Raw genomic sequence first — 23,780 nt, forward strand, 5'->3', positions numbered from 1 at the left:
TCCAAGTTGTGGTCACGTACATCCTGTTTATTCTTGGAAAGTGTGTAGAACTTGACAGGAGTAGAATGTGGCAAATTGAACTGATAAGACACAGTTTAGAAAGGGAGAATCAGGTCCTACACTGCATGTCAGTTTCATGGGCAAAAATATAAATTGTATTCATTTTAAATTAAATCTGGAACCCAATAACGTGTGCAAAAAGTGAAGGGGTCTGCATACTTTCTGAAACAGCTTTACTGTAAGTGGAAACAGATCTAATCACTGGCCTGCGAGGAATGATGATGTTTTGCCGCAGCAAATACTGAGTTAAAAAGATTTATGAAGGATTTTTGTCAACATGCACAGGAAATATGCCATAGACACCTGTATAAGTGTCGTGTCCCTGTGCCTTTAAGCAAGACAACAATGCTGTAAAAACTCTTCTTACTCTGCACTTCCCTAAGTGACACATTATCCTCTGATAGTGACCCACAGGTCCGGACTGGTTCTGTATGTTTTGGATTTTTAAAGAAGGTAAGACTCATCCCACTGTAATATAATGATTACCATCCAGTGATTATATAATTCTCTCAGATTAATGTGTTATACGTTAAAATGGGAATTCAAGTCGTTTTTGCTGTTGTAATAAGCGCCTGATTTATAGGATGAAGGTCCACTGCAAGCTGTTAAAACTCAAAACAACAAAGTCAGACATTATGCTGCTCCTTCAAGCTGCTTTATATGCCGCTAACAAACGGATCAAATTGTTGTTGCTGTACACTGCTGAGCAGCTTTCAAAATTATTATTATTATTATTATTGTGAATTAAATGCCGCAGGGTCACTGTAGGTCAAATCCCTTTGATGATGTAGAAGTGGATATGAATCCTGTGACATGAGCTCACATTCATTTATTTTTCTCAGTTGTATATTCAAAACTTTACTTCAGAAATGACTGATAACTTGTTTTTGTAATGTTCTGTACTGAATTGCGGATGCTGTATTTAATCTGACGCTGTGGATTTTAGGAAGAAATATAGATTATAGATATAAATTGCATGTATTGTTCACGAAGTAGGTTTTGAATTTTAAAGATTTTTTTTTCCATTCATATAAACCACAACACTCCTCTGCTGCACTGTATGTCATTAAAACTCTTTTATTTTTCTCACAGTAATGTCAGCAGGTTGATATAATTCCAGCAATGACTGTGGTGGGGAATATCTTTCAATATGTGTAAGTTATCAAAATGAGTCTGGAAGGAATCTTTGCATACAGACTTTAGATATTAAATGAATAAGTCGTAAAATGGTGTTATTGTGTTCCTAGATTTCCAGTCCTGGTGGTGTGTTTAGCCGTCGTACTCCTCTGCTTCTATGTTCACACAAAAAAGAAAAGAGCATTATACGAGATCACCTCACCCAGACAAGGTGGAAATGTTTCTTCAGCAGTCCAGACCATTTCTTTGTCGGAAGATCAGGTGGAAGTGGAAATACTTTATGGCCGATTACCTCCTCGCTACAGCACTGTGGATCACCCACCGCCATACTCACCGGTGCGTGAGCTCTTTTTTTTTTTTTTTAAAGTCAGTCAAAGTCACTGGATCACTTTGCTCACAGATGTGCTCACATATTTGAGCCTAATATTCTGCCTATGTCTATAATTTTGGGAGCGTTGTGTTTACCTTTGCCTTTCCTTATAGCCACAAAATCAGTTTAACTCCCAGTCTGTAGTCTTGAAAGAGTCAGAGCATAGTTGTGTAAGTGAACAATAATTCTTCAGTAATATTTTTACACGCTGAAAAATCAACAATGATAAAAGGAATAGTCCATAGGCTTGTGGAAATATGTTTATGAATTTCGTGTCTAGACTCCAATTTAGACTCCAAATTGATACCGATCTCATGTTAGCATAGTTTAGCACAAAGACCGGAAACAGCTAGCCTGGCTCTGACCATACGGAACTAAAAGTCACTAATTAACCATTTTTTTTTATCATGTTGGTTCAACCACCACAAAAACTAAAGTTGAATAGCACAATGCGATTTTACAGGGGTGCTACACAGGGCTATATCTTGGCCACTCACAATCACTTCCTGGAGTCTTCAGGTGCTGAGCCAACTGTTAGTGTTTGGTCTAAGCTAAGCTAATTGACTGCGAGTGGTTTTGTATTCCCTGCACACACACGAGTGTTGCATGAATCTTTCTGTATGATTTTAAATACCCGTTATAAAACGGTGTAACTATTTTAAAAGGTTGTATGTTACCACAGGCTGTGTAGAATTTAACTTTGAACTTTATTTTCATGTAGTTTGACCCCAAGCTGACGAGCGTGTGGACGGGAGGCCCTCCGCCCGCCTATGAGATGTACCCCATAACGCTGCCTCTGGCACCTCATCACTGGATGTCCCCACCCGTTAACCACAACCACCCAAGTCCCCCGACTTCACAGAGGGAACCCTCCAGTTTAACTCCACCTTAACTGTCAACGAAGGCGCTGTGTATTGTTTCCTGTATATTTTGAAAGAAGTATTGTTTTTTTTTCTTATTTAATGTTATATTTCATTTAAAATACATTTAATTCGCATAAATATGAACTCTAGAGAGTCAAACGATATTCTTAACAATTTAAATATGAATGCATATTTATATGAACATCAAAACTACGGTGTAGTTTAAAATGCATCTACACACCGGCAGAATCATCAAAGCACCAAGTGTTTCTCTATACACTCTTTATTACAATACGGTACTTACAGGTTGAAGGGAAAATAAAGTTAATATTATTTTTTTCTTTTTTCTATTTTCTAAGACAGGAACATGTACAGTGATAGAAGTGAAATGCTCCATGATGAAAAAAATAGTGTTTCCTTGGCTTTTGAACCATGTTAAGGCAAACGTAAGCATGAATTAGAAGCCACTGATAAATATTTCTTTTTACTGCATGTACATCGAAATGACAAAAAAAAAGTACTTCAATCAACTTTCCAACCAGTAATGTTAAGTAATATGTTGTTTGCCTTCATTATACAATCAGTGCATACTGTAGGCTACTTCTTAGTTAGGTATTTTTCTTTTTCTTTTTTTTTGGAATAGGGTTTAAGTGTTCTTCGTGCTACAAATACAACTCCGACAGGATCAAGCAGACAGTGGTCAGACACTGTGATGGATCCTGTCACTGTCAAACTAGACTTTTACCAGCATGGACAGGAAATGCTCGATGTGATCAACATTAAAAAGGAAATAAAACAAACTGAGGCAGCGGGATTAATGCAAAACGTCTTCCACTGCTCTTTCTGTGTTTCTGTATATATCGGTGTGTGTGTGTGTGTGTGTGTGTGTGTGTGTGTGTGTGTGTGTGTGTGTGTGTGTGTGTGTGTGTGTGTGTGTGTGTGTGTGTGTGTGTGTGTGTGTGTGTGTGCGTGCGCGCGCATTAGAGTGCATCAGTAGATGTATTGCATGTATATTAAAAATGATCTATTGCTGTTCAATGTTCAAATCCGTGGAGACATACAAGGTTGAGCACGTTTCGGAATACATACAATCATACTGTATGATCAAATGGTAAAATATAGAGGATTTGATACAAATATGACATTTGGTATCTGTCCCTAAGCAATCTGTCCTACCGATCCAATGTAAACATTACACTACATAATGTGTTTCAGATTTGTAAAGGCTAAAAAGTTTAATGTCCTTCAACCAAAACCCCCCAACAGAGCACTGTTACTTGCAAAACGTATGCATTACTCTAAATCTATTTCCACATTTATGATAACATACACACACTCACTCACACTATTGCACTAAACCTCATAACCAACTCTAAATCCTTCTCAACAAACATCAATAGAATTATTCCAGCTCTGACAAATAAAATACAACTTGACATTAGGCTCAACGAAGGAACACTAAGTTTGTACAAAAACGCTCTAAATGAGGCTGGGCATGTGCACTGAATCTCTACGCACCTCGGCCACCCACAGCTATGTGGAGACAGGCCCTCTGGAGCAGCCGGTGTTCAATCGTCCTTCGACCTTTGACCTGTGACTCGGGCACCTTGCTGGTGAGCTCTGGGTAACTTTCAGAAGACCCAGCTGACGGGCACCCACTGCTGCTCCGTTTGCAGTTTCTCCAGTGCCAACCGTAGACTTCGAAACGCCGCTTCAAGGCCGTCGTTCACGATGAAAAGGTCAAAGTAATGTCCATAGGCTCGCTTAATGCGCTCGCTCTCGTCCACCGTCCTCTTTAGCTCAGAGTCCTGTAGGGAGCATGTCGGGGAGAGGGAGACAATTAGTTTTAAAATGATGCAATGACCTGGAAATTACTTGGATGGAAGACCAGAGTGAACAGTGAAATTGGTACAACTCAAATCAGTTAACAGGATTCGTATGTTTTTTTTTTGGGGGGGGGGGCATTTCTCTTTACTGAGCAAAACAAATATATCAGTTTTTCCCAAATACTAAGTCACTGAGCTTTTCTCAAAAGAATTTCACAACAAGACTGTACCAGTGACTTTAAAAGCCCCTGAAAACGTGGTTTCAAGTATATCTCTGGAAGATTAAATATGTTTGACTAAATAAGCAATGATAAAAGTTTGAAAAAAGGGCTTCATTAGATATAATCAAGAGATTAAAATGAATGTTTTATGCTTGGTAACGTGGCTAATCTACTTGAGGACTGTGTGTGTGTGTGGTTTGATCTCATTTGATTGAAAGTGGCCGTCTGGGATGAGCAAACAGCAACTTAACCGTCATTACATTGTTATTCAGATGTTGCTAAATTGTGTTTTTTTTTTTTGTGTCATCACCTGTTTCCAATAAAACCCCAGGCCACAGCAAACCAGTGAGAAGAGCAGAGACAGAAGACAGCAGAGACAGTCCTACCTTATGTGATACTGTCGCAGTAAAGGATGAATGAGAACAAGCACTCACCGTTAACTGTTTTGTGACTACTCCTGACTCAATTGCTGACCTATTCATTGCTTTGAGGACCTCAAAGTCTGGGGCTTCAATGAACACAACATAGGGCAGGAACTCAGACGTCCGCAGGACTTTAAGAGCCTAAAGAGAAAAACAGGCAGGAGGAAGATGTAGTTAGTTCACGGCATCACGTCACAGTAAGAATAAACGCAAACACAAATGCAATAAAAACCTTTTTTTTTTTTTTTTTAAATCTAAGAATGCGATTAAAATGCAACTACAACATCTTTCACTTGGTTAATGAATGTAAATAAGATTAGCTGAGTGCTTCCAGCGCAGTGCTGATCATTAAGAGATTTTTTTTTTTTGGGATGCACACCGATGATATGCTTCGCCTGAAAATACTTCTGTAGCGACAAGCAGTACATAACGGGTCGTTTACATGGGAAAACATGACAAGTATTGACAGGTGAAAAGAAGCAAGAAATGAAGGCGGGGAGAAATTATACAGACATTAGCATAGATTTCCATGCGTCCTCTACCTGTGGGTTGACATCCAGGATGCAGATCTTTCCCGTTTCTATCACCTCGTGTATGGAGTTGATCTTAGTGCCATACAGGTTCCCGTCGTACTCGCCGTGCTCCAAGAAACGAGCGCTTTTGATGTCACACTCCATTTCGCTGCGGGTCATGAAGGAGTACATTTGACCATCTCTCTCATCCACCTTAGGTTTTCTGGAGGTGACTGCGTGATGATGATAAATACAAACATAGAAACGGATCGATATCCATTTTAAACTATGCCCACAAATTTCGCACGAAAGGATGAAGTTGTCTGAGGAAATTTAAAAACCTACGTAACTTCGATACTTTAATCTGATTCGGTTTGGTTGCATAGTGCAAACACAGACACTGACTGGAAATATGATCAAATGCAACAATGAATTGACGGAAAAATATTTGAAAAATTGAACTGCGATTACCGCCTCGTGGTTGCATGCCTCCGCCAACCATTCAAGTTGCAGCTTACATCTATGTCAGTCTAAAGTTATTCTATATGTGGAGAAAACTTTTAAGGAAGTTGGGCAATAAGGCTGATTCTGATTGAACACAAAGTTGTAACCATGACTGGAGACGATGCTTCAAATATTGAATTCGCAAAGAAGCTACAAATCCTAAAACGTGGATGCTTCACACATCTTCAACCTGATAGCACAGACAGTCTATCCAATCAGTTTCAAAGTGGACACCCAAAATTAGTGTCACCTATTTGGTATCCAGCATTAAATGTGAAATATGGTCTCAATCTCTGCTTCTGTCCTTCAGTTATGGCGTTGAATAATGGACAGAAAAGTGTTTGTGCAGAACATTACATTATGTCACAGATCTAGTTGACCTTCGACCTTTTGGATATCAAATGCATGACTTCATCACTTTATCCTGTTCGACATTTGAGCGAAATCTTGTCATAATTAGCGCATGAATTCTTGAGTTATGCCCATAAACGGGTTTTGTGAGGTCACAGTGACCTTTGACCAACAAAATCGAATCAGCGTGTGACACATTTCCAGAAATTCCATCGAGGTTGTCGCCAACACAGAGGCATTCAAATCCAGAAATTAGAAACCAAGATAACAAAGAAAGACTTCCAACTTCAACAAGCGCTACAAAAAAATGACAACATGACCCCATTAAATACTGTGACAGTATAAACTGTATGGCGTTTGTGTGTCTGTGTATGTGGTGTAGTGTGGTGATGCACGGCTGCACTCACAGGGGATGGTGGTGCCATAGCGCTGGGGATCCGACACCAGCAGCTTGTTCTTCAGACTACGACGACCGACCCCCTGCGCTCCAATAAGAACCAGCGTCTTCCTCCTGAAGGGCGGGACTTTGGCCACCTCCTCGTAGATCCGCAACTCATGCCGATCAAATTCTACTCAGAAACCAGTAATTAGACAGTATTATTACAGTATTAAATCCTTTTATCCAAAGATCACACAAAATGTGTTGTTCCAGACTTTTTTTACCTGCATTCTTGGTGGTCAGATACATCATCTTTTTTTTCTTCTTGCCACCCATCCCTGCACACAGAGGACCTGAGGCAGACAGAAACACACGAAACACTCAAACCTCCCACCCACATCTCTGCCGGCTCCTTCAACAAAGTCCCTGTTAAAATAACATACTATCAAGGTGAACGCTCTGCCAGGCAGCAAATTCAAAGTCTTAGAGGGTTATAGGGAGACACTACCACTAGATGACACTGTGCACCAAGATCAATGAATCCAGGCAAACGGTCTGCTGCCAGGGAACACCTGTGACTAGGCTATCTGCTGACCGTCTGTTCAGTATGGCCCATTTTTTTTGGCCAAAGGGGAGAATGACTTACATAGAGAATCATATATCGAAATATGAACTCTGTTGTGTTCAAATGGCAGAATTAAACTCATCAAGCTGCCGCAACAAATAATTGTGACTTTCTTTTTTAACATCTGCTGCACTAATCATTAAATATTAAGTCTCAACTGGAGCAAATCACTGACTCAACCACTAGCAGACCTTTCCATCCACAAAGACTTGATTCTAAACGTGCATTCAGTTTGTATAATACATGGAACAAGTTTTGGCAGACAGATGTGTCCTTCCCCATCTCCAAGGGGCGGTACAGTTGGGCTGTCATATTCCTCTCCTCCACAAGTGAAGGGCAAGCAGTGGGCTATGACTCACCACCTGTTTTGTTGCTGCTGAGGACTCCGTACGGAGCAGATAAATCGAAAGAAGCACAGCCTCTTTTCACTCCACTCCTCCTAAGACGAGAGATCATTATTGATCAGGTTTATATTTACGGGAGTCTTATCGCCACTCTTCAATCAACGATCCATCTCAGGTAGGGCAGGATGTGAATGTCAGACCCTGCAGCTTTATAAGCAGCAGATTGGATCAGGCCACCTGAGTCACGCTGATGTTCATTACCAGCTCTTCAGCACTCACTGACAGAGGAGCAAACTGGAGTAGTGAGAGGAGGACGAGCGCCCGGCCGGCAGATGAAATACTCGTATGATATGGAGAGAGGAACAGATGCTGTCTTTGTTGGTGGGGTGCAGCAAGGAGTCTGTGTCAAATCTGCATATTGAGAGTAGCCTCTCTGCTCTGCTGTGTGCTGCTAAGAGGTGTACCTGTGGTAGCGAGCTCCAGATCTCTCTTCACAAACGCTTTCCTCTTCTCCTCGAGAAGCTGGCTTGGAATAAGACCTGCGCTGCCCCCCTCTATGTGACAGGCCTGCCAGGGAAACACAAGCAGAGAAATGTATTCAACAAACCGGTGAATAAAAGATCTCCAGTCAGTTCAAGCAAAAATAGAAAAAGAAATGCAGCCCGTGTATATATGTAGCTGAGGTATGCTGGTGGCTGCACTGACCTGCCACCAGTTGAGGTCCTCCTGGTTAAAGATCTGCAGAATGTCTCCACTGCTGAAGCTAAGCCCCGCCTCCTTACAGGGAATCAGGTTGTCATGAGATGGGTCGTAATCAAAGTGACACTTTACAAAGGCCTAAATGGATAAAGATGGAGAAAAAAAGGGAACATGTCAGTAAAACATCCATTAGCCATGTAAGGTGGGTGGATTGTATACTTTTGATGCGTCTTGTGTGGTGTGTGTGAACTGTGGTAAGATGGATTGGGTGAGTAAGCGTCCGTCGGTATGAGACAGCCTTGCCCACTTAAAGCCTACTCCATCTCTCAGCTCACTTTCCCGACATCTCAAGGCTACAGGATTCAGTTCATAAGCTAAACCATCTATCCCAACCCCCACTGACAGGACAAGGAGTCTGAGAGACAGACCGAGAGAAACAGGGAGAGAGAGACAAAATCTGTAGCTATGGCAACCATTCCCTCCCCCCTGTACCGGATGTTTTTTTTTTTTCTCCTACTGAACTGATGCATGAATATAAAAAAAAAAGCCTGCCAACCCTTACTGTACTGCGTGTGTCTCCTTCCCCCATGAGGACCCAACGGACAGACAGACACACTCACTCGGACACAGACACACAACCACGGCCTCCGTTAGCCACAGCGGGCTGTCAGTTGAGTTTAGTCGCCACGTGTCGGCCGGGCTCAAGGCTTGGATCACGTACAGATGGATTACATTGAGAGAACTTTTGGGAACGACTCTAATCATCGGCACTCCTCATACAGAACATCCACCTACACAGCTCTTAACTATGTGAGCACGCACCAATCATTCCTCACTATCTCTGACAGACAGCCGCTATTAAGTGTTTAAGTAGGCTCACTTTGATATCCAGAGTGCGTACCACAGAAAAGGAAACGCAGTCTCCTTTCACAAAGCCAAGGTCTTCAGAGGATAGACTATAGAAATGTCTTCTTATCGAAATGTCTGCACCTTTTGAAACTTTTGAAAGAGCCACGACACCATCTTTTCAATGAATGACCCCTAGAAATGGAGGTGAGATCAGTTTTCATACAGGGAAGATCATTTGTGACAGACCTCCGTTTCCAGAGGTCCTAACAAAGACAAAGACTCTCTACTGGCACCAGGAGTTGTCTGATTGCTGGGAAGTATTTCATCAACATGTATCATTAAATGTTGGCCTGAGGATGTTGCTAGAGGAAAAGTTACCATAAAGGTTGACCAAAGCCCTTATAATTTATCTTTTGTACAAATTTATTCAGACAGTCCATAGATCACCAATTCATTCGAAACCACAAATGCAAACCTAGCTGGCACTAAAAAAGAAGGAAACATCCTCTGGCGACCATAGATATCATTTTACAAAGTAATAAGTGCACTGACTGATTGTGGCGAGTGTGACTTAAAATTAATTCTCATCCAGTGACAAACTCGTCCAACAGCAAAATATGTTTCAAATGTGTGCATCAAGTGTAATAATCCTCGCACACAAACCCTCTCTATATTATTTTCTTGTAGATTATGCTCTTGCACATTTTGGTCTTGTGTAAGGAATTAATTTCGCACGGCTTCTTGAAGCTCGACTGTTCCTTTTCTCTACTGCTGAGACGAATCAGTCACAGAGTTGCATGTACTGTACTGCATCCTCTCATCCTTCCATCATATTGGCGATACATCACCACGCAAGATAACCCTTCTATTTCCTTTCACTCCAAACTGGGTCACATTTTCCGTGTGACCACCCATCTCTGGCTCTTAGAAAGCTAATGCTCATTAGCTATCTATAACCCAAGGACAACTAAAGCACCAAGAATTTTTTTTTTCCCTGTGTTTTTTCAGCTGTTAGAAAATAACACCCCCCTGAGGAGTTCCGCCAAATAGTTGATACGCAACAAACTAAGACATTCCTTCTGATAAAAGAGCAAAAAATAAAATGTCAGAGGGAAACTGCACAGTCGTGAACTGTTTGTGTGATCAGTCTTTTTCTGTCTTGCTCATGAAGACTTCAATTATTGATCCATTATGCTTAAACAGATAATTACTCTGCGTCTGGAACCCTTACAAAATTGTAATGCAGGTATCAAAGCCAAATAGCCAAAGTCATCCTGAAAGTCCAGCTGTAGAATTAGGTACAGTATATGACTCTTGGCACAGCACACAAGGTTACAGACTGCAGGGTGGATGAATGGGAGGACAGTAAGTGGTACTTACTGATGGAAATGACAGGCTATCTTTGAACATGTTATAACCTTTTATACAATATTACATCTACGATTTATTCTACTTTGAAAGACGATTCAATGTGAAGACATTTCAAACACAACGAGTTGCGTTTGAGAACTAATGATGTAGGATTGAGTGGCATTTAGAGCTCAGGTTGCAGATTGCAACCAACTGAATACTCGTGAAAAACATCTCCATCTCTAGAGTTGGTTTGTCCCTTCTGGGCTACTGTAGGAAAATGGCGGTACAACATGGTGGGCTCCGTGGAAGAGGAGAGAAAACACAACCATTCTTAGTTTTAGGTGATTATGCAATAATGAAAACCTAATTATGGATATTATGTTACATTTCTGCCATTTCATAGATCCTCTAAATCCTACACACTGATCCTTTAAGTCTCCAGAAGAAGAAAACAAGAGATATGACCTATATCTATCCATTGTCATGAATAGCTTTTATTAATTTAAGTATATGTCTTTTTCCCAAGTGAGGGTAGGATTAATTGTGAGATTGACAGGTGACAGGTGTCATACTATCAGCAGTTTCTGCAGTAAATACTGTAAAGAATCAACTCAATAATGATGTCATGATTAGTGAACAGGTTCATTCAAAGCTCATCATTTTGGAATCACATCTAGTTTCTTTTTATTTGTTTAACTCTCCCTAACTTAAATTTTAACTTGTTATTAGCATGGCCTTTGGTAAAAGTTTTAACAGTGTGTGTATCAGCACATATATGAAGCCCCCCTTCCCCACCTCTTTCACCCCCCACCGGCTGACCTGTCTCGGTGTGTGTGGCTCCTGGTAGCTGGGCAGGATCTTTAGCACCACGCTGCCGCTCGCCTCCTTCAGCATCTCCTGGAGCACTTTGGGGTCGTTGCCCACCTCCTTGCCGTTCACCTCCTTGATGATGTCGCCCACGTGGAGCAGACCTTGCTGGTCAATCATGCCACCATGGAGGATTCTGGCAATCACCAGCTCACCGCTCTCCACTCGAAAAGTCACTCCCTGCAGACATTTACAGGGTCGAAATATGATAATGATTTGTTATGTGGGCTAACTAGAGAAAAAGACCTGAGAACAGTCTGACAATGTCCTCCTTCACAGCAGTTTAAAAGACAAGTGGGGGTGAGGTCGAGTGTGAGAGACTTCAAGTGATGAAGCCAATGCAGCTGAAATTAGTACAATGGTCACTGGAGATACTTAGGCCTACGTGTAGATATGTTTTAGGGTGTTTTTGCTTGTTTGCCATCCACACAATGTCATTACAACGATTGTTGCAGCTTATTTTCCCCCTTAGGCTCCACTTACGCTTCTTCACCTTTGATCAAATTTGGATTTTGATACACCAGCAGCAAAAACAAATCAAGTGACCCTCCAGAAACCCATGAATGACAACTGCCAGAGAGCTTGAGGATAGAAAGGGAGACGATAGAGCACCTGGAAAAGTTATAATTGAGTTCTTTGTATTCATCAACTATGAGTCTTGACACAGATTAATCACACCCATTTTGTGCTACAAGGCAGTATAATCTGACTTATTTCTCTTTTTAACAAGGGTGCAAAAATGATCTCATTATACTGAGTGAATGTGCTGCATCCAAAGCATAAATCATGCCATTCACGGAGGATTTTTTATCTGTTTACAATTTATAGTAGGGTTCAGTACTGCCTCAGTGATTGGAAAGTGCAGTTTCTTAACTGAGTAGACTTACCAGGTGTTCACCTGACACCTTGCGGATACCGACCATCCTGACTGCGTCCGGGGGAACCGGCTGATTGTTGAGGGCTGCGTCCATGAAGGAACAGGGGCTGGGAGGAGGGGTCTCGTAGTTTTTGGATGCCACCGAGTCATGGGTCTCCAGGAGGGACTGAGAGCATAAGGACAGGTGAGATAAGTGATGATGATCATGTGCTGGTCTGTTTGGAGTTATTGACACAGCATGGACTCAAACATGTATATGACTGCAAATCCATCCAAGCTCGCAGAAACTGCATCACGAAGCACAAACACCGCATTGAAAAGTAGTGAAAGGTTTAGCCTGTTTGCTGTGAGCCGTGTTCTCCAAACCTGGAAGTGGGGCTCCTTCAGGATGCGGATGAGCTCGTCGACTGCCTGGACTCTGTTTGTGAGCGGGCTGAGCTCCTTGAGGATGTCCTGGACCAGCTCCACATTGTTCTCGCTCACAGCCTCCAGCTTGGGTTCCTCGAACCGCTCATGTGCCTCCAATTTAATGAATAGAAAACAGATGTTACTTCGGGTTACTACTCCCACCCTGTGTCCATTACCTGATGAGAGCCTCGTCTGTCCTTCGTACGCTGTGCTTTCCACTGACTGAGGAAAAGCTCAGACTTTGTATTTTATAGCTTTCAGTTCCATTAGTACTTCTCAGTGAGCAGTTAATGCACCTCGCTGAGTTATAATGAAATGTATTCTGACTTCTGCAGGTGTGTTTGTTTTGATTCACTGAGGTAGTTAAAAGCACCATAGCAAACAACAAAAACAGCAACTAGAAACCGAGCTCCCACTGACAACAGCACGCAGCCTGTGTGCGTACATCATGACTCAAAGATACAAAAACCAAGAAAAGGGCGGCACGGTGGTGCAGTGGTTAGCATTGTCGCCTCACAGCAAAAAGGTTCCGGTTTTGAATCCGGTCCTGGGCCTTTCTGTGCGGAGTTTGCATGTTCTCCCTGTGCTTGCGTGGGTTCTCCGGCTTCCTCCCATCATCCAAAAACATGCACCTCAGGTCAGGTTACCTGGCGCCGCGCTAGTGGCAGCCTGCTGCAGCAGCTCCCCCCTGAGAGCCCCCCTGCTGTAGCGAAGAAATTTCCCCTCGGGGATTAATAAAGTGAAAAAAAAAGAAGTGGGCAGCACAAACTTGAGGCAAATCTTGTGCCCTATAGGATTTTTGATGTGTGCTGTGAAACATCAATATTTCAGGGACCATTAATTTTTCACTCTCTCCTCCTCTGCTGCCAAGGACAGGGCTAGACATGGCCTCCACACCTCTGATCCAGGGTCACAGATACAAAACGAATGACTTTATCCTCCCCCCGTCTGCTTCTCCCTGTTTTTGGATTGTGGATCTAGATTTCAGTTTGTAGTATTACAGTCAATATATCATATTATCCTGCAAATAGATACAGTTTAGTCTCAAAATTATGCCTTGTACTATATTGTTTAAACCATTCAATGTCAACAGAACTGAATGAACAGTTTTTAAAAATAAGATGCAAATTTAATCATTTACAGTTACACTTGTGGAAACTGAACACTAAGCAATGCTTGAAGGTTCACATTGTCGGGCGGTCCCACAGAGGATTTGTCCTGTGGGACTCACTACTAGTCTGGCAGCTCGGATGTTTGTTTACTGAGGAAGACGGAAGAATCCCTGCCGAGAGACAGGATACAGCGCATGTACACACAAATACATACACAGACACTCAAACACGCCTCGGTGAACAGTCACACACACAGAAGACTGTGTGTGCTTAAGAGCACAATACCCCACACAGAACGGCACAATCACAGCACGCATGCCTCCGCAGACAATGCTATATCTACATGGATTAAAACACACAGGGGAGCTCTTTAGCCCGGTTCAGCGACACGGCAGCAGGACCTTGGCAGAATCTTTGAAACCCTGTGGAGTGAGAGAGCATTAGTAGCAAACACTCCTAATCTTCCTCCTGTGCACTGAAACATATTAGACTGAGGAGTACTGCTTTTCTCAAGGCAAATGATGACAAAGCAGTGTTACCATTGTGTATATTTTGCATTTCCAGGTGATATTTCATTAAAGCTGGTCTGTATAACTTTTGACACACAAAAAAAAAAACATTTTGTATAATTTACGTGTAAAATTAAATTAATGAACTTCCCCTTGGTTAATGGCTACTGTTAACTAGAGTATAATGTAACTAATACCATATTTTGTTGTAACTGCCTGGTTTGCCTGAATAGGGTCAGACTTAACTTCATGACTCATCTCTACCTGTGCCACCGTTACACTAGACTTCAGCGTGAGCCCTTATCCACTAACTGTGAATTGTGACCACAGTTAAAACCCACAGAAAAGAAGAAACCCACCCTCTCTCACAAACTATTCAGGTAGAAGACAGTTTCTTGGCTTTGACTGAGATGTGCAGCATTCAGCAGCATCTTCACTTGGTTTGATTGAGGTGCTGCATCAGCCCTGTCTATGCAACAGCTCTCATGTAAATAAACAGACTTCAACAAGACATTAGGATTTTCCCGCAGTGAGTCCTGAGTGCGACATTAGACACCATGAGCTCTACAGAGTGTGAACACAAGCTTTTATGCATGATTTCTGTTTCTGTGCTTTCAGCTAAACGTCAATGGCTGCCAGGAAATGGGATAACAATTGGGAGAATTTGACCACTTGGCACATATGAACTAAATTGGTTTGCACAAGCTACTTTGTATAGATTCACTATTTTGAAGGCCACATGGCACAGTTTTACAAAGACACTGGAGTCTCATTTACAATCTGAACAGGGGAAATGTAATGCTTGAAAGTGAGGTTAAGTAGCAGAGGGCAGACAACGTATAGCCTAAAGGCAAATGTCAGCTCATTTAGTTGCTCTAAATGCCTCAATAGTCCTGAATGCTAGATTAGATATAGAGCCAAGTCTTGAGTCAGAACCACAGTCATAACTGATAACAATGAAGCACTGCAGCAGGATTTTAGCATTTTAGCTTCTATTGTCAATATCCGCTCATTGTCGGTCTAATCATCATTCTGGTTCAGTTGTGGGTTGCGCTGATTGCATCGTTCTGTCGTGAATGCAGTGCAATTAGCACAACTGACTGAAGCTCACCATGCCATATGCATGCATGCATGAACCCTCACCCCGTTCTTCTGCCGTCTCTGTGTGGATGCTCTTCGTCTCTCTGCACATTAAGTGAAACCTTGTTAAGTGTTTATAGATCCACCGCGGAGTCAAGGGAAACTCTCATCATGGAAATCCTCTTTACATCCTTGAGCAGGGCTCACAGCTTGCATCAGCAGATGAATCTTTTATGAGAATTCTCATCAGTACACTGGGGCCACCGAGCACACTCTCCGTGACACACAGTACAGTGTCGTGCTCTTACTCTTATACATACACAGTTTTCTGCAGAGGACCAATCAATAAATCTTTAGTGAAAGATACAAAAAACTAAGAGAGACAGAGTTAGAAATGACGACGTAGGGGAGCAGAGGAGCAGAGGAGGACTGCTTTCAGCGATCTAGACTGCTTTTGATGCAGTGCTGCCTGCTGCTCCCTGTGGATAGCTCATGTCCAGAATTTTCTGCCTCTGGATTACTGAATGATTCTGCACACATTTTTACCTCTGGTTCTGTCCGAGCCTGAGAAGAAGCCCACAGACCAGTGAGTCTCCCCGGACAGAGGAACCTCAAACAGCTTGCACTATAGTGTAAGTCAGCTAACACAGACTGTGCAATGTCAGAAGGATAAATGTAGTTACCTGTACTAACTACTGGTTATAGCACAAAGGCAAAAAGTCTGTCACACATGATGTGACCTGCATATCTGCTTTTACCTTGCACATTTCTGCAATATACTTTTTTCCTCTCTTTCTGTTGCGTAGGAAAAAGTCCACATTTTTAAAAGGCATGCGAAACCGTGCTCTTGGCAAGAAGGGGAAAGGGAAGACTTTCACAGGAGAGAAACAACATAAGGTGTTGTGGGATGAAACTCTGAAAAGAGTTTCTGCCGCTGCTAAGCTCTTTCACTCTTCTCCCTTCACTTAAAAAAACTGTATTCTGTAACAACGACATCACTCTCCTCCATGTAAACATTAAGAACTGGTTGGGGCTGGTTTCACATTAAGGTTTTACATGAGGAGAACTGACATTTAAATTCCTTCCTCTATGCAGAAAGTGTACTCTTTTGGTCTTTTTCAGAAATCAGCTTGATTGTTCAGCTATATTATCTAATACGCAGGCTGGTCTACATCGTGGTGATTGAAGAAATGTAAGGATTTCAGCTCAAAGTCCAGATTCAGTCCTCACTCAGACATTGTAGTGAAACAAACAGCTAATTGTAACTGACTTAAATCAATTCTATAAAATAATTTACTACCAAAGTGTTGGCCATGTCTGGATTTTTTTTGGATAAAGGTATCATGATTTGTACAAATAGAACATGGATTTGAACGCTTATCTTGTTTTTTTTCTTTGTGTAAAACTACAAAGTGCAGGTTGTTCTATTTATTGTCCTTTTTAAATGCGATCACTATATGGAAACTACTAGCCGGAGATTTTGCCGAACAGGCATCTGTGGTCCCTTTCCACCTTTTAAATGTGTGTTTATAAAAAGGCATTTCACCCAAATCTTGTTACTTATGTATGATTCATGGGCAGCAGACAAATGCTCCCTGTAAGTCTGAAAGTTTGTAGTTAGTTTTTCAGAGTGGTGTCAGTGTCTGCTTAATTCAATGCTGATTAAAATCACGTCCAATAATATTCACTTTTCACAGCAAAAAATGTATCAAAACATCTATAAAAAAATCTCAAACTTCTCTCCAAGGCTATTGCACTGAGAACCTAGAGCCACGCAGAATGAGTAATTTTCATTTCAGTTTTCTTATAAACTAAATGAAGATCCTCATTCAAACAGCATTCAAAGGTTGTTGGAATAAATAAAAACGAATGGCTGCCACTCACGTCTTCATTCCTCATTGATCTTGGGCTTGCTGCTCCATCTGCACTTGTCAACTTGTCAAACATGTCAAGAATAAATGTGCCGTTCCCTGTTTGCTCTAATTGGTTATAGAAATGCTACATTGCTTCGTTAGAATGAGTGACAGATGGGAAACAGTGGAAATGTTAACAGTCATATAGAAAGAAAGATGTATGAGTTTGTTATATTGTATTTTTGTATATGCTGAGACACATGAAACCTTTTTAATGTAAATGTGTATGATTTTAGAAATCCATCCAACCTGTGCCTTCACAGACTGCAGGTTCACGATGCAACAAGATACACTAACACCAACGGCATGAGGGGGAGGTGTGTGTTATCTGGGTTTAAGTTTGTACAACACCACCAGCAACATCAGAATAGGTCCTTCTGTGTCTGTTATTGACATGCTGTGTGTCCAGCTTCAGCTACCTTTGCAACTTTGGATGAGTTTCCCAACTAAGTTGTGAAATTCCTCAAAGCCTTTGAAATCAATATTTCAGCAGTGCTAGCGACGGCACTGAGCAGCAAAAAGGTGAGGTGTGTTTGCCTCTTTACTTTTGGGTTTTAATCTGAATGTTGCTGCCTATGCTGCATGACACTGAGTGAAAATAAAACATCAGGTGCCTCTTTTAATTAGTATTTTCAATTTATGAGAAAACAATGAAGCAAGACTATTGAAATGGAAATGTGTTTGCACTTGATGAATTTAAGCTGTCCGTTCTGTTTTGCAATAGCATGTTAATACAGCTCTTCATAACTCATGCAAATCTCAGTGAAAAGAATGTTTTGTTCAGGAATATGTGTCAGTGTTAATGCAAGAAGGGCATGAAATGGATGATACTGAAATAAAATGCTGATGTTAAGGCAAAGGTGCAAAATGCAACACCAGACTGCCTTTTAACAGTATTTATTTGAATTATAAATGTACATGCATAAAATATTCTTCAATTGGCATCCGACCTAATATAACTAGCCTTAAACAATGGGAGCTTTAAAGGTCCCATATTTTATACATTCAAATTGCTGTTTCTTTTTTGTTTATAGAGCAGGTCTAGGTGCTATTTGAATACTGTGAAAACACTCAAGTCCATTAAGAAATGCACACAGCCTGTATTCAACAATTGTGCCATTACTTTGGAATAACCATTTGGACCTCCAAGATTCTGTGATGTCACAAACTCATGCCCATGTCATATGTCTGTCCTCAGCACTGTCCAACCTTTTACATGGAAGAAAACAGATTGGTCATTCTGTTGCGGACATAGGAAGCTACAACAACAAAGAAAACCTGTGGTTGGCCTGTCTATGTGTCACTCAGAAAAGATCCAGCCAATCAGAAGGGAGGGTCATTGATATCAATGTGCCTTAAAGACACAGACCAAAACAGCCTGTTCATGGTAGAGCTCCAGAATGAAGCTGAAGAGAGATGTAAAACTACATTGAGATTATTTTTGGTGCTTATGGAGATCAAGACTCCAAATAAAAAAGTGTAAACTGTGATATATAATATAAAAGTGTAAAACTTAAGACCATTCAAGTTTGTGATTAAAGCTGGGTCTTTTATCATTGGTTCCATTAGTCTGTCCATCTCTGGACACAGTCCAATTAAAAGCTGTTATTTACTGCATATTTCAGAATACATTTTTCAGTGCACAGTACAAATGTGTTCTCACCACTGGGCTCTCCATGATGCCTTTGAGGAAGATGAGGTCCAGGTCATTAGCTGTTGTGGAGCTTGTGCTGTCACTCAGTGTGTCTAGGGCCTGGTGCATGGCTGCATACACAAACACAAATACACAAAGAAGAAAGAAGTTTATTTCACTCTACTCCCAGCTCCATTCTACAGATACCCACAAGAAATAGATGAGTAGCTGAGAGAGAGTTAGTTCACACGACATGGCTGACTGAGAGGAGGCTGGAGGAAAAGTGAAGAGGAGGGAGGAGGGAGAGGTGATGGGAGCTGCCTCACATCTTTTCCCAACCAATTTCACCTCTGTCAGTCACTCTGCTCTGACGTCTGTCAGAAGAAACAGTATCTTTCTCCCACAACTCCCAACTTCCTCCCTCTCTCACTCCCACGCACATGTTCACTCACACACACACACACACACACACACACACACACACACACACACACACACACACACACACACACACACACACACACACACACACACACACACACACACACACACACACACACACACACACACATACTCCAGCTCAACAACAACAAACCTGCTGAAGTCGAAGTCGCTGAAAGAATAAACATGTTGACATTTACCATCAGTTTGTTTGCTAACATCAAACTACAGTACACTTTTAGAAGCTGGATAAGACTAATTTCAATATTTCTATATCGCTTTTCTGCTTCATGGAGCCGCCTAGGTGATAAACCCCCAAAATACATTCATGCACACAGCTTTATCTCAAAGATGCAAAATCAAACTACTAAACAACACACATTCCTCATTAAGACGACCAATCAATCAGCAGACGCATGTGACGTCAACAATTCGATGAAGGTCAGAGAGCGTTCAGTCTGGCTTCAAATCATCTCTCCTTACTTAGAATATGACTTATTAAGATACTAAACACACTGACATCTCCTACCAGCAGGCATTAATCACAGCACACATGACTGTCAGAAGAGTGGGCATTTTTATTCACAGGGAACATTTGTCTGTTGTAATTTACTCAAACAGACACGGCAGCCTCTGTTGTCTGAGCTAAAAATACAACGCTGGCTCCGAATGTTCACAACAGAAGCAGACTGGTGGTCCACCACAGATTCTGCACTTCACAGGTCTTATCTCCTAAAACAGGCAGAGAGAGCACCAAGACGTGGCTGGTCTGATTCGGGGGCTGATCCTGAATTTTGTGTGAAAAGATTGTCCTAATTGATTGCTGGGAATTGATTCTAATCACATTTAAACCATGAAGTACCCTCACAAAGGAAAATGCCAATGTATTCTTAGTACAACAATCGGTAATGAAGGAGCTACTCAGCTGTTGGAAATGAAAACATTGTGGATGGTGGTATGACAGCTCATAAAAAGTAATAAATCCCTAAAAAACGTATTTGTAATTGTTTTAAATTTGTATTTGCTGGCAGAAGTGTTTACAGATCCACTTTAACTGCTACCGCTTTCCTGCAGTGGTGAAAAACAATGATTTCTTCTCCTGTTTACTCAACATTAATTGTGCAAAATGAAAGGTATCATTTTATATTATAACTGCAGATATAGACTGTCCTTTCAGTACTGCAGTACTACTCATACACTACATATAACATTGACAGTAGCTGATCGTGATGGAGTCCACCTAAAATATGTATGTTCCAATGTGAAAAACATTTGGTGTTGTTTCTATTGAGCTGAGTTTATAGGACTGAACAAACAGAGCAATGCCTGAAGAATACGTATAAACCAATAAACCAGCAACAAAGAGTAAATCATGTTTACAGTGATTCGTAGAAAATCACATTAAGATTTATATTTTGGGCATATTTGCCAGGACAGTGAGAAAAAAATGGAAATGTGGGGCAAGAGAGAAGAGGAAAAATGTGCAGTAAAGGTCCGCCCGACCTGGGATTCAAACCAGGGCCTCACTGCTCAGAGCTTATGCACTTGTAGACTTCACTTTTTTTGTAATTTTCTTGTTCAAAGGACCATTAATTTATTCAGCAATTTTATTGATGTGCAGCCCGAAGCTGCTCTATTGACAACAAACAACAAAATTGCTTTGTAGACTCCAACAGAAAATGTTCTCTAATCCCCTCACAGGGATCCTTTTTATGACCAAACTGAAGCAATGATGCACAATATATCGGTGGTGGATGTATTATTGGCCGATAACTGTTATGAACAAGCTTAAAATGAACACAAATTCTAAGGAACACTTGAGCCTAATTTTCCATGCATCGCAAACATATCTGAATTCTTGTAGAATTTAAGACTATGATGCTGATTTATACAAACAGTACCTCTATAGTAGTTTGTCTCTGTATCTGCAGCACAGAAGGGTTGACCGAGGAGAGGATGAATGATGCCACAGAGAACTGTTAGCGGGTTTATTTAAACATGTACCAGTCCAACCAAATGTTAGTTAGTTTAAGGTAGTTTAATGGCTTTTGGTAGCTTATACACGCTTGTCAATAAGGATATGCAGTCTGCACCAGATCGTGGTCTGAGGCACTTTTCACACCTGCTATTTTGGTTCGGATGAAACCGAAAGGTCAAAACATCTGGATCAAACAAGCCAGGTGTGAACCAGGTAACCATGAAGTGGTTCAGTTTGTTCAGGTCTGTGAAAAACCTTGCAAATGATGGTTTCCATTGCTCAGTAAAGAGCAGTGATAGATTTGATTTTTTTTTTAGATGCTTGAAGAGAAATGACGAGGTAAGAGATTTTTGGAATGACCAGGCTCTATCGATGGTTTACTTTTGCGGTATTTTGAACATTTTATTTAGTGTATATATCAATGTATTGCTTTTAGTCGGTGAAGACGTAAAAAGAAAGAAAGCCATGGACGCAAGGAGCCAGAGAAAGGCGACCTCAATGAGTCTACAGTCCATCCAACCTCTTTCCCAATAATTTGATAAGTAAATTAAATAATTAACGGCACAAGTCGTCCGCAGTGAAGTCTGGTCGTTCTTCTGTTTTCCCTTTCACACCGGCTCTGCTCCAGCAGGAGAGTTGCCAGATTTGCACCTGGCAGAGAATATCAGGCCAGCAGGCTTGGTTTACAGGTCCTGCATAATTCTCTTTAATCACTGCAACTGTGCGCCATTGTTGCTGCCACATCAGCACATTCCCCAGCATAGGCTCTTCTCTGCCTCGCCTGGATGCGTGGAGTGTTTTTTTTTTTTAAATTCTTTTCCTTATTATTAATTTAACTTCTTCATGTTCTTTCCTGGGTTCTTATTTAACTTTCTCCCACATGCTCAGACACATATCAGCCTCAGTCTGACTGAACAATCCTGATGGCCACTTCTCCAGAGAGCATTCAGCATCCTACACACAACATCAGGAGTTAGAAATGGTCAGGACTTGTGGTTAGACATTCCGTGATGTTGTCATTCTTTGAACATCCCAAAGGAAAAATCAGAAGGTGTGAGTAAGAGAGGAGAATAATACCCATCCCGGTGCCTTGTATGACTGGAGTCCATCTATTATTTATACGGATTATTAAAAATCCAACTTGTCCTCCTTCTTGGATCCCTTTGCCTCTCTTCTCTACACGGGCATAAATACTATAACAAGGGTTGCTTCCTTCATTTTCCTTAGCATGCATCAAGGGAAATACAAGAGATTTGTCCATGCAGGTCAAAAGTTCACACAAGAAGACACAGAATTTATTTTCTTTTTTTTTTTAACTCTAACTTTCTTTTGCAAGTAACTTCCTCTTTAGCATTCAAGTTGGATATTTGCTGTCAAAGCAATCCTCCCTCACATAAACCTGCATAAACTTCACAAGAAGGACCAAACTTATCACTAACATTACTTATCTTTCTGCTGCTCATGATTCATATCAGCCTCAAACTTGCGTCGATATTTGCCTAACAATATACTGTTTTTTTCATCCACTGAGCCTTTGTAGGTGAGAGCTTAGACGAAAGTCATTTTTCGCTTCACTGGATCTAAATTGCCCATACCACACACTGTAACTTAATACCAGTAGAGGACTTTCATTTAGCAGAGGAAGCACAAAAGAGCACAAAAAGGGGACGCCGGTGTGCAGACAGACTGAACCAGCTACATGTATGTGTACATCATGTGCTCTACATAACCTACTCTGGCATGGAAATCTTTTTTTATGCTCCAGTTGATCTTGTTTTTACAGCATTTAACTGGTGTGTGGATTTAGGGGAAAACTCCTGAAGTTCCAGTAGAGGGGATGAGTAAATATGAGAAAATTAAAAGTTCCCAGGAGACCGAATTGGTGCATACGAGAGGTGACATCTAGAGAAGGAGATGATTAATTTAGTTTTATGCAACTTTAGAGAAAACCTTCTGGTAAAGAGCCACTTAAGTCAGCTGTGTCATTCAGCTAAAATTGACAATAATAACACACTGCGGCAGCTTTTTGCATCACCTCTCAACAAAGATTACCAGAATAACAGCCTCCTTGCCATGGCGGCAGCAGGGGACATGTAATCACAAAGAAACCAAATTAAAGTTGCTTTTGTCTGTTAAAGTCCCATCCGAGTGCCTGTTCACCTCCAAGGAGAGTTACAATTAAACTCAATGTCACGGAGGCAGCCAAACAATCTGGGCTGTTATTGTTTGTGGTTGGAGAACAGCGGGTTACATGAACCTCTTAGCCAGCACTTAGTGAAGGTTGTTCTGTTGCTATGGAGCAGCGGCTGGGGGAACAGAGGGAGGATGCACAGAGGAACAGTGGGAGGGCGGAGCACGGAGTAAAGAGATGTGGGAGAAGCAGTCGTGTTGTTGTTTCTTCATGTCCAATCCTCATGGGGTCTTACATACAGAAGACTACAGTGTGC

At 41.3% G+C, this 23,780-nt stretch overlaps 1 protein-coding gene across 3 annotated transcripts in view; it reads right to left on the minus strand.

The window, feature by feature from the left end:
• Positions 1–2,695: 2,695 nt before the first annotated feature.
• mpp2b (MAGUK p55 scaffold protein 2b) overlaps positions 2,696–23,780 on the minus strand; it is a 39,963-nt gene continuing 18,878 nt past the window's right edge. For all 3 annotated transcript variants that reach the window (XM_069691424.1, XM_069691425.1, XM_069691423.1), the window contains 11 exons: positions 18,945–19,045; positions 12,626–12,778; positions 12,270–12,425; positions 11,335–11,562; positions 8,320–8,451; positions 8,079–8,181; positions 6,930–6,998; positions 6,674–6,835; positions 5,442–5,644; positions 4,912–5,040; positions 2,696–4,238 (listed from right to left, as the gene is read on the minus strand). In XM_069691424.1, coding sequence (XP_069547525.1) covers positions 4,062–4,238; positions 4,912–5,040; positions 5,442–5,644; positions 6,674–6,835; positions 6,930–6,998; positions 8,079–8,181; positions 8,320–8,451; positions 11,335–11,562; positions 12,270–12,425; positions 12,626–12,778; positions 18,945–19,045 — 1,613 coding nt within the window. In that variant the 3' untranslated portion in view covers positions 2,696–4,061. The remainder of the gene's footprint in view (positions 4,239–4,911; positions 5,041–5,441; positions 5,645–6,673; positions 6,836–6,929; positions 6,999–8,078; positions 8,182–8,319; positions 8,452–11,334; positions 11,563–12,269; positions 12,426–12,625; positions 12,779–18,944; positions 19,046–23,780) is intronic.

This window comes from Brachyistius frenatus, unplaced genomic scaffold (genome assembly GCF_029030835.1).
Source record: "Brachyistius frenatus isolate BFR_SWC_R1_liver_20210118 unplaced genomic scaffold, ASM2903083v1 Contig_11, whole genome shotgun sequence".
NCBI classification, from domain to species: Eukaryota; Metazoa; Chordata; class Actinopteri; family Embiotocidae; genus Brachyistius; species Brachyistius frenatus.